The sequence below is a fragment of the Takifugu rubripes genome, chromosome 13, assembly GCF_901000725.2.
Source record: "Takifugu rubripes chromosome 13, fTakRub1.2, whole genome shotgun sequence".
Taxonomy (NCBI): domain Eukaryota; kingdom Metazoa; phylum Chordata; class Actinopteri; order Tetraodontiformes; family Tetraodontidae; genus Takifugu; species Takifugu rubripes.
The window spans coordinates 18035494-18051335 of NC_042297.1; the positions used below are offsets into that span (position 1 = coordinate 18035494).

At 44.5% G+C, this 15842-nt stretch overlaps 3 protein-coding genes across 7 annotated transcripts in view; 2 read left to right on the forward strand and 1 right to left on the reverse strand.

The window, feature by feature from the left end:
* syt7b (synaptotagmin VIIb) overlaps positions 1–5870 on the forward strand; it is a 57829-nt gene extending 51959 nt beyond the window's left edge. For all 3 annotated transcript variants that reach the window (XM_029845928.1, XM_029845930.1, XM_029845929.1), the window contains 5 exons: positions 726–993; positions 1089–1258; positions 1716–1830; positions 2034–2233; positions 3065–5870. In XM_029845928.1, the coding sequence (XP_029701788.1) occupies positions 726–993; positions 1089–1258; positions 1716–1830; positions 2034–2233; positions 3065–3169 (858 nt within the window). In that variant the 3' untranslated portion in view covers positions 3170–5870. The remainder of the gene's footprint in view (positions 1–725; positions 994–1088; positions 1259–1715; positions 1831–2033; positions 2234–3064) is intronic.
* A 2959-nt stretch (positions 5871–8829) lies between these two features.
* Positions 8830–11518, reverse strand: sdhaf2 (succinate dehydrogenase complex assembly factor 2). Its single transcript, XM_003969950.3, has 4 exons — positions 11376–11518; positions 10477–10700; positions 10230–10339; positions 8830–9464 (listed from the first exon to the last, which is right to left on the reverse strand). Exons 1-4 carry the CDS (start codon positions 11400–11402, stop codon positions 9334–9336), a joined length of 492 nt encoding a protein of 163 aa, XP_003969999.2. The 5' UTR covers positions 11403–11518; the 3' UTR covers positions 8830–9333.
* Positions 11519–11573: 55 nt separating this feature from the next.
* LOC101070366 (cleavage and polyadenylation specificity factor subunit 7) lies at positions 11574–15606 on the forward strand. 3 transcript variants are annotated; one of them, XM_029845931.1, is made up of 10 exons: positions 11574–11747; positions 12100–12196; positions 13052–13255; positions 13333–13436; positions 13513–13658; positions 13740–14064; positions 14183–14286; positions 14582–14726; positions 14843–15060; positions 15329–15606. In XM_029845931.1, coding segments are annotated over exons 1-9 (1341 nt in total). In that variant the 5' UTR covers positions 11574–11745; the 3' UTR covers positions 15057–15060; positions 15329–15606. The 3 variants fall into 3 exon arrangements, with proteins under 3 accessions (XP_029701791.1, XP_011608473.1, XP_029701792.1); XM_011610171.2 differs by having other exon boundaries at positions 11575–11747; positions 14840–15060; XM_029845932.1 differs by lacking the exon at positions 11574–11747 and having other exon boundaries at positions 11754–12196; positions 14840–15060.
* Positions 15607–15842: the final 236 nt, after the last annotated feature.

Genomic DNA, 15842 nt, shown 5'->3' on the forward strand with positions numbered 1-15842 from the left:
TCATTAGCAGCAGTTCCCATGCCTTCAAAGATCCAGTGTGCCAGATTTTTAATTGGCTGTTGTCAGAAATATCATGTTTGTGTTTTCTTAACCCAGAATTAAAGAACTCTGGTTCTTCTGTAAAAACATAAAAAGAATTAAGTGATGTATCACTGCTAGAAATATTGGGGAGGACGTGGAATGTGCTTCTGCATTCTGGAGCCCTCCTGGTGCCCTCAGGAGGTCCCTCTACCTGAAACTGACCACCTCTCATCATCACACAGATGATTTCAGCCACGTGACCCAACATTCCGCCCTGGAGCCGCTTCGTTTCTCATGCTGCAGCGTGGTTCTGGTTAAACCCAGTCGTCTCTTATAGCGGCTGTGAACACGTTTGACCCGGAGGTCCGATTTTTCTGCTCTAGGAAGCCCTGGTTTCACTTCCATTATGATCTATCAATCTTGCCATAACTTCTGTCTCGACAGTGTTGAGGTGTTGATGAACTCTTCAATGTAGTGAGCGGAGCGCTCGTGGTTCAGAGAAATTGCGTTGAGCTTTCGGCCAGATTGCTCCGTCTGATTGCTCTCTGTCAAATGTGACAAATGAATTTTCACACAAATGGCAGATGAGTGAATGCAACACACACACGCATGTACACACACTTACACTTTAATGATACGAAATGCTAATATTCATTCATACCATCAATGATACGTTACATCAATCACTTTTCATGCCATCCCAGTTATCTCCAGGCTCAGAGGAAGATGACCACGAGGGCCCGGTGTGTGAGAAGCTTGGCCGCATTCAGTTCAGCGTCGGCTACAGTTTTCAGGATTCCACCCTCACTGTCAAAATCCTCAAGGGCCAGGACCTGCCCGCCAAGGACTTCTCCGGCACCTCTGATCCGTTTGTTAAACTCTACCTGCTGCCAGACAAGAAGCACAAACTGGAGACCAAAGTCAAACGGAAGAATCTAAACCCGCACTGGAACGAGACCTTCCTCTTCGAAGGTGTGCAGGAGGAAGCCTTTCTGGTCCCTCAAGTGTCAGAACACACTTAGCTATTTCTTTTTCTGCATGTTTCTTCAGTGTGTTGTCTTTTTCAGGGTTCCCATACGAAAAGGTTGTCCAGAGGACCTTATACCTACAGGTCCTTGATTACGACCGGTTCAGCAGGAATGACCCCATAGGCGAGGTGTCCATCCCCCTCAACAAACTGGACCTGGCGAACATGCAGACATTCTGGAAGGAGCTGAAACCGTGCAGCGACGGCAGCGTGAGTAAGATGGTGGCAGCGGTGGGCGCACGAGGCTGGGACTCAACGCATGGCTGATCTTACGCACCTTTAACTGGTACCAAACTGTTGCTTCATGTATGACGGCTGATCCGTCATTGCGGCCTGGCCTGCATGGACGCCATGTGATGCAATATGGCAGCAGCCATCTTCTGAAGAGAGAAGGATCAGAGGAGAGGAGAGAGTGAGTGGAAGATAGGAGATGGGACGGAATGTAATGGGTGATGTCATCCCTGGCTACCCAGATGCACCTGGGGGAGATGTGGCAGCGTGCTGGTGGGAGAAGAGATGGAGGGGGAATATGGAGAGGCTGACGGGTAGAGAGTGGGAGGACGGGCAACTGGTGGAAGAAACCGAAATTCCAAGCTTGCAAAACATGGGAGGCCGAGGCAACACGGGGGGGTTTTCACGTTCACGCTGCTGTGTGTCGTTTCTATAGGGGAGTCGAGGGGATCTGCTGGTGTCTCTGTGCTACAACCCCACAGCCAACACCATCACTGTGAGCATCATCAAAGCCCGCAACCTTAAAGCCATGGACATTGGAGGCACTTCTGGTATGAAACGCCCCCTCATGTCTCGTCTTTGCCTCTTTTCACTTTTCATACGGGGTTGCACCGTCGAAGCAAAACAAACTAGTTCAACGTGTTCACAACTCAGAGCAAAAGGGCCTGGTGTCTATCGCGCCGCACAAGTAATGTTTATGGCTGCGCTGATAATGATAAGGGGTGTTTTATAGAGCCTTTCTCTGCCCCTGCAGATCCCTACGTTAAAGTGTGGCTGATGCACAAGGACAAGCGCGTGGAAAAGAAGAAGACAGTGGTAATGAAGCGCTGCCTGAACCCTGTTTTCAACGAGTCCTTCCCCTTTGACGTGCCGGCCCACGTGCTGAGGGAGACCACCATAATTATCACTGTCATGGACAAGGACAAGCTCAGTCGCAATGATGTCATTGGCAAGGTATCTTCTTCTTCTTCTTCTTCTTCTTTCTCGACTCTTGCTCGCTGCTTTCTTCTGCTGTTCAATCTGACCCCGTGACAGAGCGACCGCAGGCGATCACTGAGCCAGTCTCTACTGACCCCTGCTGGAACAGCCACCTGCAAAGACCCGAGAACCTGCGCCAATCGGCAACTTTTATTTATCATTAAAAAGGTAGTTCTGGAGTCACGAGTCGCACAGCAGCACGGCATGAAGGCAGGTGCGCTTGTGCTGATGCATGAGCACGTGAATCTCTGCGTATCGGTTTTAGACTGGACGAATCCGGTCACCCACAACAAGCGTATAGATGTATTACAGCTGATCGAATGAAACAATAATGGATCCTTTAGGTTGAAAAACTGTTGCAAGAGGCTGCACATCTTTCTTCCTTTTCTGAAGGGGCGGTCTTTGAGCTGAGCCTGAGCAGCAGGTGTTACATCCTACAGCCATTTATATTATCTGCCCACACGCTGTACATCGGTTATAACAGGTTTCTTATTATAGCACAGTCATAAATAACCCCAACAAGGTTGGACGACAAAGGAAATGGTATTTACTGTGATGCGCAAACACATCAGGGTTTCTGTCCAAGAGGAATTTGCCTTTTTCCAATTATTACTAAGCATTTAGGAAGGGAGGTCGCTTCCTCTCGTGGCCACATTTGTTAGAGAGGAGCTGGATCCCAGTTAGAGCGACAGCAACGCTGCTCTGACACCCCACTGAGTTCCTTTTTTAGGGGCTGAACGGTCTTTCTAAATACCATCAATCTCTCTGACGTCAGTTCTGTTACATGCGACTGTCTGTTTGTGGCAGATTTATCTTTCATGGAAGAGCGGCCCTGCAGAAGTGAAGCACTGGAAGGACATGATGGGTCACCCCCGCACGGCCGTCTCCCAGTGGCATTCCCTGAAGGCCTGAGGAAGACAGCGATCGCCCTGCCTCCAGTGTTGGTCAGCACCAGCTTCTCAGCGCCACCCCCACCTCCAGCGCATACCTACACACACCCGCCACCCCGAGTGCAGATATTGTGTGTCATCCCTTTGTTCTCAGGCCTCTTTGATATCCACTGGTCAGATTTTGATTCCCTCTAAATCTTTTGGTGTGGACTTATGAGAGGAAGGCTTTGATGTCCTTGCTCTCTTTCTCCATTTGACCCCCGTCCTTTCTTTTTTTTTTGTTCTTCTTTCCTCCACCATGTCAAACAGTCGCCACCCGAGTGCTACCTTTTGCCTCCTGCCAAAAAAATGGATCAGAAGGATTTTCCGGCCACTGTTCGGGGCGGCGGGAAGAGTTCAATCATGAATCAGATATGAGTGCGAACAGCGCCCGCCCGCCTACCCTTTTACTGCCACATCTGTCACTGTCACTATTCATCCCAACCTTGAGACAGTTGAGAATTTTTTTTTAAAAAAGGTCATCCAACACCGGTGAAGGGGGGAGCGTCGGTATTTCACATGAAATGTGGAACGGGACTCTCAACACGCTCTTGATCTTTGTCACTTTTCCCTGGTTCTTTTCTTCTGGCAGCCCAGTGACGGTTCTGGAAACCTTCGTTGTCTGTGTGTGCCGTGGGTGATGTGCTGTAAACCCAAATTAACTGCTGCTCTGAGAGGGGAAAAAAAAGACATGAACATTAACACTTAACCAAGAGGGCAAGTGAAAAAAAAAGGGATTTAAAAAAAAGTGCTGTTATTTTGTTAGAAAAGAAGCCCCACATGGACCGAAAATCAGAGCAAGGTCAATAGTGTTGTTGTTTATTTTTTAATTTGAAAAAGGATTTTAAAAAAACAAACAAAAAAACAGTCCGTTCTTTCAGACAGAAGACAAGGAAAATGCCAACTTCCATAGGATAATAATGGAAAGCTGTTTTAGTGACCACGTAAGAGTGAAAGAATAACAGGTGCTGGTTAAAATAAGGTGTCACTTGTGGGCATTTTGTGTGTGTGTGTGTGTGTGTGTGGGGGGGGGGGTGACCTGATTAAAATGTAAAAAAAGAATATCTGCTACGGGGAGGTCACGGGTTAAAAGGTCAATTCACATAAATCAGAGGCACAACGTGTCCTTCTCACAGTGGGGTGATCCTCAAGCCCTTCAGAGCCCAGAGCTGAAAGGGAAAACAAGAGCGCCGTCGGCGTCCGTCCCTCAACCGTGAATCCCTGATCTGAAGCCGTCGGCCGGTTTTGATGCCGTCTCGGCCACATCTCAGAAAGGAAGAGGGCATTGAAAGCAAAGCGCCCCCTCCTTCCTGCCACCCGTCCAACTCTGTATTATTGGATCTGTGTGAATTGACAATTTATGAGTGCGGGCAGCGAGTGATTTAGCGTCATCATGCTAAGATAACCTGATCAATAAAACCCGCCTCATCCTTTTCGCGGCGACTCTCAGTTACATAAATCAGATTAAAGAGGGGAAGAGGATCGGGGGGGAGCTCTTTTTTCAGAGCGTGCAGCTTTACCAGATTCCAGTCAGTCTTCCAGTTTTTGTCTCGCTGCCTGCGCGTGACCTCCCCGGGCCCCCGCGGAAACGGCCTGTTCGGACGAAAACACACGAGAGCCTCCGTTGTTTAATATTCCAGTGTCTTCATGTGCGCGCACGGCGGGTGAGGCGGTTTTAAATCGTGTGTCCGTGTTTAAGATTTACATCCCCCACCCGTCCGGGCGTGTTTGAGTGTGTGTTCGTGTGCATGTGCGTGCCAGTTGAATACGGAGCGGCATTGTTTACTGTTTTTATCCCGTAGAAAACTGTACAGGAAACTGTTGTTTTTTTTGAGGCGTCGTCTCTTCGAGGCCGCACCGGCTGCACCAAAACCTCTCTTCATTCCTGACAGCTGACCGACGCAGCTATCTTTGTCCTCGTTGTCCTACTGTATGTGATCCAGGATGGAAAAAAAATAGAAATGTGTCACCATAACAACACAAGCCCCCCCCCCTGCCGTCACGTGCACATGCTTCCCGGCTTTGCGCCCGCCGCTCCTTGCTCTTTAGCATATGTGCGCCCTTCCAAAGGGATGAGGGGGTGGGGGGTGTGAAGGTGGGAGAGTAGATAATCATCACCTCTTTGCATCATGGTTAGCAACATCTCAGGTCAGAGCAGACAGGGCATCCCAAAATAACCAGGCACGCGCTCCCCTTTGTGTTCCGATGGCACCTTGCGTTAAAACAAGGCACTACGCCGCGCGCGGCTAGCGAGGTATTACATTCCAACGGCTCCGTTAAGGTCAATGCAAGTCCAGCTATTGGTGTACCAACAATCAGGGCTCGATTTTTCTACTTTGAGTTGGAAGGACTGTCTGCTCTTCACCGGCCAAATGAACCAGACTGGTGGGTTTTACCAGGCAGCCTCACGTTTAGGGCATTTCCACGGGAGAGCTGCTTAACACGGGGAGGGCACCAGCGGACGTGTTATTTGTATATCGTAGATGTGATTGTGAAGTGTCCAGTGAGTGGAAAAGACAAACTGTATTTGCTGGGGTTGTTGACATGTGTGTCCTTGGTTTCACTCGACCCCATCAGTCTTTGTAGTCGCACATCAGTGGGGTTCAGAATCTCAGCCATTTATTTTTTTGGAAATCTGTACAGTGTACATAAATATACATGTGTATATAAAACAATCAACATTCCGGTATCGTTTTGAGTTGGGTTTTTTTGTTGTTTTGGGCTTTTTTTTTCCTGTCCCAACAAGATCCGTACAAACGAGAGAGCTGTGTTGAAGTTTGTGTTGAAGTTTGAACATGATTTTTCAATGGATCATTGCAGAAACATTCCAAACCACTTAAAGAAAAGGTTATTGAAGCATCTATTTGGGTCTTTTTAGTTTTTTAATTGTAGCGGGGACATTGTTTGAATTGCTTAAGGGAATACATACCTAGATCCCCCCACACATGCTCATATTTCTATTTTTGCGGGGGCACGGTACATTCCCCTAAACTAACCTTAACCCTGCCTACTAACCCCTCCAACACTAATCTAAACCAAATTCTAGCCTCAACCTTAAAACCACTTCTAAACTCTCATTCTGTTGAAGTTGTGGGCACCAGCCAAGATCTCCCACTCTGCTAGTAGAGTGTATTTTGGGAACATGTAGCAAATCCAAGGATTCACACACACAGACATGCACATCCTTGTACTTCTATCTTTGTGAAGACTTTCATAGACATAATACATTCCCCAACGCCATGCCATGACCCTAACCATCCCAACCAACCCCCTAATCCTGACCCTGACCCCGACCCCGACCCCAACCCCAACCTCAGCCCAAATCTGTCTAACTTCACCCTTAAAATCATGTCTTAACCCTCAAGCAGTCCTTGGAGGTTGTGAGGACCAGCCAACAAGTCCTCAGTTTCCAAAAATAGCCTCACTTTGCTAGTAGAATGCAGATTTTGGTACTCAGTAGGTAGCAAGTACGAAAACACACACACACACATACACACACACTCTAAATTTCACTGCATCTTCAGCACAAGAGTCCCCTTCAGCAGCTCAAGTGAAACGCTCAGAGTTAACCCTGGCAGAGGTGATTTGGTGTTTCCCCCTTTGTACTCATAAAGGCTGGTGGAGGAGGAGGAACTGGAGGGAAGCGCGTTCGATTGAAATTCCAGGGGAGCTGAGAACGACGACGGGGCTGAGGATGAAACGGAGAGTTGTCACGACGCAGGAAGCGGCGGCGGAGGATGACAGGAGCGCAGGGCTGCGGAGAGGCTCAGTGGGTGTGCGTGGGCAACTGATGAACGCACTCTCCGAAATCAGACTGAGAGCAACGGAGATGTGCGACGCGCTACCCCCTCCAGGCACCTGCGCTCTACAGGTGGCACCATTTCTTCTTCACGGCAGGAAACCGTGACTCCCCAGAAGGTTTTTATTGTAATACATTATGCATTCGAGGACTCTAGAGCAGGATTAGCCTTTGTTCTGCTCTGAGATGCTGTGCCATCAATGCAAAATGCCCCTCTTGCAAATCACATTCCTTTATTTCACTGCTGGAACAGGTTGAGGTAATTTTAGGGATATTATAGGTTGGTGTTATAGCAGCGTAGAAGTCCGGCCCATTCCACAGGACACAGGAGAAATCTGAGAAAAAAAGGTTCCGTATCTGTATCAATTGTTCCTTCAATCGCAACACTGGTTTGCTAGTGGAGACTCATTTCCACACATCTGGTGTGACACCTGTAGCGTCGCCTATATACAGGCAGTAGTAATACAGGTTTACATAACATAGTACTTTATGATCACCCCCCCCCCCCCTTGTCTTTTATCCTTCGCTGTTCACATTTCAGTGTCCCTCCGCAACTTCACCAGAATTTAATGGGCTCTTTCTTGGCCCATTATCAGCATTTCCTGAAAATTTCATTAAAATCCATTCACTGCTTTTTTAGTTATTTTTACTCCCAAACTAGAAAGACGCCCTCAGAGAGCAAAGCTCATTTTCCCGATAGTTGGACTCACACTCTAAACAACCTTGCGTGCGTGCGTGCGCGTGCGTGTGCACCCTCACTCCCTTTAATGGAAGTTATTAAACCTAAAAACAAGCAACTCATTTCCTCACACCTTGTGACACACCTGTAGGATATATACAGAATGTAGAAATACAATGTTACATAATATGATCTTTGGAAGATCAAAGGCCAAAGTCCCCCTAGAATCCAGGACATCACAAAAAATATCATCATCGGTTCCTTGGCCCATCATCGTTCCCTGAAAATGTCAATAAAATCCATTCAGAACATTTGGAGTTATTACGCTAACAAACAAAATTAGAAACGCCGGCCATCCCATAACCTCCTGGAGATAATTACAGTTAAGAAAACCAATTTAGGGTAAATGAATGCAAAAATTAATTACATGCCACAAAGACTGGTGAGCTTGAGGTCGAATGTTCTGGGTCGTCCTAAATCACCTCTGAATATAAATGATTCAGGGAAATCCAGGCTTGATTTCTGTACCTCTTCAATCGTTGCTAACAGTCTTATCGCAGCCTTACTGACCATTTTATCCTCCGAAGGGGAAAACTTCACACTTGATATTGTCTTTACATCATTCAACAATATAACCAACTTATTTTTTACCCTTTGAGATCTCACCTATGGACGTCTTTTGTCAGTTAAGCCCACAGCAGCTGCTCACAGTTCTGCATCACTCGTGCTAAACGCCACACATAACCAGCCAGGTTAATAGCTACTAGTTGATTGAGAACAAACTAGAGATTAATTCAGTTTTCTTGGCTCATTTAATTTTACATCATGAAGACCTCCTTTTCAGACATTAGATTGACGTTTGTTACATTTCAAGTGATAAAAAAACCCAGACGATTTCTAATGTAAGTGGTGCAAATGTTGGTGTAGTCGCCTCAGAGCAAAGGTTCTGAGATCAATCCCAGTCTTTTCACGTAGAATCTAGAAGTTTTCTCCTTGCCGAAGCTTTTCTTTGGGCTGAGAACAAACTAGGTGCGAATGTGTCAGTGCACGTGCCCCGTGGCACAGTCTGGGGGCTGTAGTCCCACTTCCGTGACAGCTGGGATCGACCCCAGTCGCCCCAGTGCCGTGATCAGGTAAGAAAGAAAAATCAGCCATCGACAGAAAAAGGTTGAATTTAGATTTTTACTGAGAACATGAATACACAAAATCCACTATAACCGCTTACACACGGTCCCAGAAATGTTGTTTTGCTGCCATCTGGTGTCCATATCTTAACACAGCAGGCAGCGCAACCTTCATTACATAATACAGTAAATATCACCGGTAGGGTCAATCATGGCCACCTCCTCCTTCACATGCCAGATATATACACAGCTTCTTAATAAAATGAAACAAATGCCATAAATAAAATTTACATTTGTTTGAAAGAGACATTCAGCACCTGTAAATGCTCTTCCCCATTTGTCCTATTCTGTTCCTAAAGCTCAGGCTATTTTCAGGTGGTGTGTACAAGCATCTTATGAGTCTCAAGCCCAAGCTTCTCTCAAAATCTGCAAATTTATGACATTCATGTGAAAACTGGTCTAAATACAGTATTCGTACTCTCTGTAGTTTGGTGGTTTCCACAGCGACCAATCTAAAGCGAGTCTCTGAGGAGGTCGACGTAGCCTCACTGAATCTCCTTTTCCAGGTACTCCAAGCTGGGCGCGTCTAACCTCTGCTCTTGCTCACGATTCTTTGTGAACTCCTTCAGCATGTCCATGACTTCTCCTTGGTAAATGTCAGGTGTGGGCTGAGCCTCTGCAAACCCCAAAAAGCAACAGATTTATGTCTCTTCAGATCAGAACCTCAGAGTAAAACTGACTGGAAATTCAGTCTTAAAACTGGTAATTAATGCTCATTGGAGTTTTGTTTTATAAAATGCCGTTACCATTTAGGAAACCAGTTTTAGTTCAAAAGTTCATGTCGGTTTTTACGTTGAGTGGATGATGGAACAATATTAATTAATTGGTTATGGTTTGTTTTCTCTTTGACATCCCACGATGTTGAATCTTATTCTTTGTCAATATGCTGCCAAAGCTTATAAGTCTGTGTTTGTACATTTCTGGTGAATCGGATTGTTCAAGGCTTTCTGACAGAGTAATAAATATTCATATTGCAGTTTCCTGTATTGATTCCATTAACTTTATTTCTCTGATCAAGTATTCTGCTTCTTATTTTAGGACACAATTGAATAAACCACGTTCAATAGGGAATCCACTCCAATTCAACCAGTTCCTGGAGACAACGTAACCATCTCTGTTTCACAGTGAGACAGTGAAGGTTTTCCTACCGTCTGCCAAAATAGATTTTAAGAGCAACGAAAAAGTTGATTTGATCACAAAGCTGGTATTTCATCATAAATGACTGCCAGTTAACAAAGAGCTTTTTTTAAAAAAAAAACAAACAAACAGAAAAACAATTACATTTGCTCATTTCTAAATGTATTTCAGTCTCTTACTCTTCTACAATTATCTTGGGGAAAGACAGGACACATGAGAGCAGAAAACAGTCCATTTGTCTTACCAGTTGCCCAGTAGTAGATGTCCCAGTCATTGCTCGGTTCGTTAATCAGTCTGTCATACTGCTGCAGCTGCTTCTCACTCATCATGTTCAGGTATCGCTTTGCAAAAAGGCTGCAGAGGAAAGAGAGTTCCAAGAGTTGTTGTTTCACAAGTTCAATTTTAACATCCCTGTCTCTGAATCATAACTGTCTGCACAAAAAACACAAACACACACACACACACACACACACACACACACACACACAAACCTGAGCAAAATGCAGTTCTCCAGCATGCCCCTCTTCCGGCTCTCATACAGCAGACGCCGCTTCTTGATCTCAACGGGCTCGTCGATCTTCTCCTCCCATGGTGGCAGAGGAATCTCAATCAGGTCTCCCTTCGTGTCCTCCGGTGAATCTCCTCGGTACCCACGGGCAGACACCATCCCGATGAGTGCTGGTCTCTGAGCTGTCCGACACATCCCTGACACCAGCTTACAAGAAAGCATTCATGTCAATAATTCAGCACATGAGGGGGAAAAACCCTGTTACAGCTGTAATGCTGCTCCTGCAGCTGAAGTCAGCCCACCAATACAAACCACCATGAAAGGATGGCCTAATAAATTTGCATTATACCGTAGGTCTGCATAAATGCAAATGTGATACAGTATACTCTCAGAAATCCTAAACCTTGGCCTACTTATAGTGAGCTTTGGAAAGCTGCAGTAAAGACCTGGAAGTAAAATACTGCTTGGATGAACAAATGGATTTGAAGGGCAGAAAGTTGAGATATTATCTGTGAAATGGCTCCAAATGGTAAAAGCCTTTTAAAACGAAACTTCAACCTAACATTTAACACTTTTTTTTAAAATCTCGTTTGCTTCATTTAAATTCAATATTGAGCAAAATGATATAACATTTCAAATATGTAAAGTTGACTTTGAAACGCTGTCCTCTAGCAGGACGGTCAGAAAAGCATTAATGGTAACAGTAACATTAATGGTAACATTAATAAACTTGCATTAATAAACTGAATTCCTTCACAACATCCATACCACAGTAATACATCAAGAAATTACATTTCTATTGACTGTCATTGGACCATGGCATTGTATGGCAATAAAATAAAAACAAATAAATATATAAACAATCGTTACGTTCCAACTCACTCTCTTTACAGCAACAGAAGACAACATCTTTCAATCGTGAGACTTTGGGACTGAATTAATTCTCCGTCTGAATGTCAAACGCTAAGACTGAAGTTACAAAAGCAGATTTCATAACACGGAAGCATTAAGGAGTGAGAACCGGATGTGACGTTACTAACGCTATCGTAATTTTGTTGATCTATGACAAACGTCTGCCCTACGGTCGTCGTTGTGTTAATGGAGAAAATTAGTTGATTGTTGTGCTTTTAAAAAAAAACAAAAATTACACAATCGGTTGAACGTGGCCCTTGTGGCAAACGTAAACGGTCGTGTGGCAGGAACCATTGTTGTCTCTTGTTGATAGCCCGGAAAAAACATCAGACGCACTCAAATGTAAATATATCGCCGTTGAGCTACATTAGCAATAGCCTAGGTGTACAGTTCACATTTATATATCCAGGGGTCTATGGCATGATGTACTGATGTGCTCATTAAAGTGTTGGCTTTCATTTACACATGTCGTATGTTCAGGTTTTTTTCCAATCGATTTTTCTAACGGTGCCTCATTTTCCAGTACCCGCTTAACAGTGGTTTGCGTTGGCTAACATTTACCATATAAACGAGACATTGTGGTATTCCGAAATCCAAAATATCCAAAAGTCAAGTTTTGAAATGCACAGACATTTTTCTTCTGTGCACAGTATTCTCAAAACACTTACAAATCTAAAGAACTGCTTTATTTTAGGCTCCGCGGTATGGCTGGTGCGGAGTTTGCACCTGGACCAAATCGCTCCAAGGTTTTGGACCTAGATGGTTACAGTGACTGCAATCGAAACGACCAAGTAAGTTTATTTTTTTTCATATTTCCGACCTGCATAAATGCATTGCTGCAATCATTACATCCAATGCGTGCATACAGGTGGAATCCTTCTCTAACATTATACCTGGTATCACAATAAAGCTTGAATTCACTAATCTATAAGCAACCATTTAACATTGTTCCAAACTATTACACAGAATTGTTTTTGTGGCTGAGTTCGATTTAATTGAGACACAACAGAAATGCCATACTTCAACTAAAATGGACCACTACAGACCTGCTGAAGTATGCTGAAGGGGGGGGGGGGGGGGGTTCTTTTGCCAACATCTGTTGCTCATACTTTTAAAATACTGAGACTAGTAAGCCACAGTATATCAAATCAAATTAACTCAATCTTTATTTATATAGTGCCTGCTAGAATCGAAATTGCTTGCTTTACAGAATCCCAGGGCCCGACCCCCAACAAGCAACAGTAGTAGGGAAAAACTCCCCTTTATCAGGAAGAAACCTTGAGCAGGACCAGGCTCATGTAGGGGGACCCTCCTGCTGATGGCCGGCTGGGTAGAGAGAGAGAGGAGAAGGAGGAGGAGGAGAGGTAGAGGAGAGACTAGGCAGAGATCATAGAAATACATTAATTATAACAAACTGCTGGTGTAAGAGTTGAGTGGGTCAGCAGTGTCGGAGGTCAGTAGGTCAGCATACAGCTATGAAGGAGGAGAGGAAGTCATAACCCAACGGGGTGACAGAGGCCTGTCAGGTGATCATGTTTCTGGACCCTGGCAGCCTCGGCCTATAGCAGCATAACTAAGATGTGACCTAATAATTAGACGACCCTCTAAATATGATGACCATGTTGGATTACATCTGTCTCACACAGGATTTGGATAGAATTGCTGAAGCAGATGAACTTTTTGATGCTGTCCTGACTGGGTCAGTTGATCAGGAGAAGAATGTTGCCAAGAAAATGGCCGCTGCTAAGGACCCATCAAATAAAGACAAACCCAAACCAGCAACTGTGAAAATCCAAATGGGAGGAACTGCAAAAAGGAAACTGTCTCTTTACATTGGAAATTTTCCTTGGGTATGTTTCATTACTCAATCCCACTTTTCAAGTTTTCAAGTTTATATATTTTTTCCGTCTCTGAAAATCTGCCCTAGTGGACCTCTGATTCAGACCTTGTGTGCCTGGCTCAAAGGCTGGGAGTGAAGGATGTTACAGACATTAAATTTGCTGAGAACAGAGTAAACGGCCAGTCCAGGGGGTGAGTGCCTTCTGAGTTAGTGTGTGTTTTTAAGTGTCATGAGTAATGATTGTTTTTACTTTCCCCTGTAATACAGTTTTGCGGAAATGTCGGTAACCTCAGAAGAGTCTCTAAAGATATTGTTGGAAAAAGTACCTGACTGTATCCTCCATGGGGAAACCATAGACTGCCGCTTTGCCACGCTTCAGAACCTCTCCATATTTGAAGAGAAAGCAAGTCAACGTAAGGACAACAGAGTTTTAGGAAAGTAAGATTTAATGCACTTTACATTGCCTTACATCTTGGATCTCCACCTTTCCTCAGGTGTACCCCTTCGTCTTCATTCCAAGGATTCTGCTAACTCAGAAACACCAGAAACGTTTCCTCCAATGTCTCATGAGCAGTTTCCTCCCCCGTTGCCTCCCCATCTTCCTCCTCATGCAAACGTTTTCCCCAGCATTTTCCTTGGCCAGCCGCCTCCTTTTTACCCAGGTGTACCACCAAACATCCCTCCGCCCTTGCTGCCCCCACATTTCCCTCCTCCTCAACTCCATGCTCTCAGCCACCCTCCTTCCAGTGTGCATACAAACCCAGCGATGTTTCCCCCAGGAGGAGGTGGGCAGAGCAGCATATCTTACAGCCAGCAAAGGTAACAACATTTTATTGCTATCAGCAGGTAACTCTGGAGATCTTAAACAACACATAGTTAAGATAGCAATGTTTAACAACTGCAAGCATCCTGTGAAAGGAGTCTTTGTCATTTTCAGGCAAAACCATTGTATTAATGATGCAGATTTTGAGGAGCTGATGAACAGAAACAGAGCTGTTACCAGCACTGCCATCACCAAGGCTGTGTCTTCAGCAACAGCAGGTGTGTGCAACCGGTTCCTATCGTAATGTAAAAAAGTGAGGTTGAAAATGGACAGTTATTTCATGTGACGGACAGCTGTTAGCTAAAATCAGAATGGAATGACCTGATAGGTTCATGGAGTAAATAACATCTCTGGGAACACAGGCTGATGACTTTTAAAGCTGTGTAGATAATTCTCCTTTGATGGCCTTTTTACTGTATTTAGATTTTTGTGAATGCTTGAAATGTAAAACTTTGTTTTCAAACTGCAACCAGAAGATGCTGGCTTCACAATATAATAACCTTTTTTACGCAGGAGAGTTTCAGATTGCCACAGAAACGTTACTGACTGCTATTGCCATCATTAAGCAGTCCAGAGTGTATGAAGATGAATGCTGCCAAGCCCTGGTCACCTCTCTGAAAGACTGCCTTGCCTCTATCCAGGGAACCTACTGTGACAGGCATGTCCACAAAATATTACCTATTCTAATAAAATAACTGCAGCTTAGGGTGGGAGTAGCATTAGCTACACCGGCTTGTTCTCTGTCGGTTATCAAACTGAATCCATTCCCAGCAGGAGCAGCCGGCGGTCTAGGTACGAAGAAAGGAGTCAGGACAGAGGCCGTGACAGAGAGCCGGAACGAGACCGGCATCGGGACAGAGAGGATCCTTATGGTTGGGAAAGTGCAGGAACCTCCCGAAGACACAGAGAACGCTCCTGGAGTGGAGACAGGGACAGGATATGGTCAAGGTCCCGGGAGGCGGAGCGGCACAGAGACCGACACCGCTGACTTGGCAAGTGTTTCCCTCCAGGCGCTGCTTTGTGATTCATTATCAGACATGTTTACACTTTTACAGTTTCCACAATACACGAATGTATTAAATCACATTCCTATTGTATAATTAAGTTATTGAACATATTTACACGTTAGCAATTAACACTTAACCATTTTTCATGTTTAGATTAAATTAGCCTGCGTTTAAGTTGGGTTTTTATAGGACTTTGGACAATTTGTGTGCCAGTGTTCCTTTTTGATTTAAACAAATATGCTTTTCTTCCCAGATTGGAGTTCTTCAATTGAGATCCAGGCTGAAGGAGGAGAAAACTCTGGAGCGCCGTAAATTGAGACAGGATGTGTCTCTAAAATTTATTAAGTGTACTTTTTTTTCTTTTAGTCACCTGTTTATAATTCTACTTGTACAAGAAAAGTTGTAGATTTGTGTCTGGAACACAAGATTCCATTGTTTTGCATGTGAAATCTCTGAAATAAGAATATAACTTAGTGTGATAATCACCTTTTTGTATTAAATCTACAAAATAAAAATGTCTGAAAATATGAATCAGTGTTGCTTTTTTAAAAAAAAAACCTAATAAACATAAATGTAATATTGCAGAGCATTGAAAACTGCATTTATCCCAATGTGTGGCCTCTTCTATAAGATTTGACTTGTCCGTGAAGGAAATATGCCTTTAAAAGAATTGTTGAGTCAGCCTCAGATATAAAACATGCTGATAAAACTATTACCAGATCCTCCGGATTCTGTACCAACAGGCTGTAAATTCAGATTAGATTTTC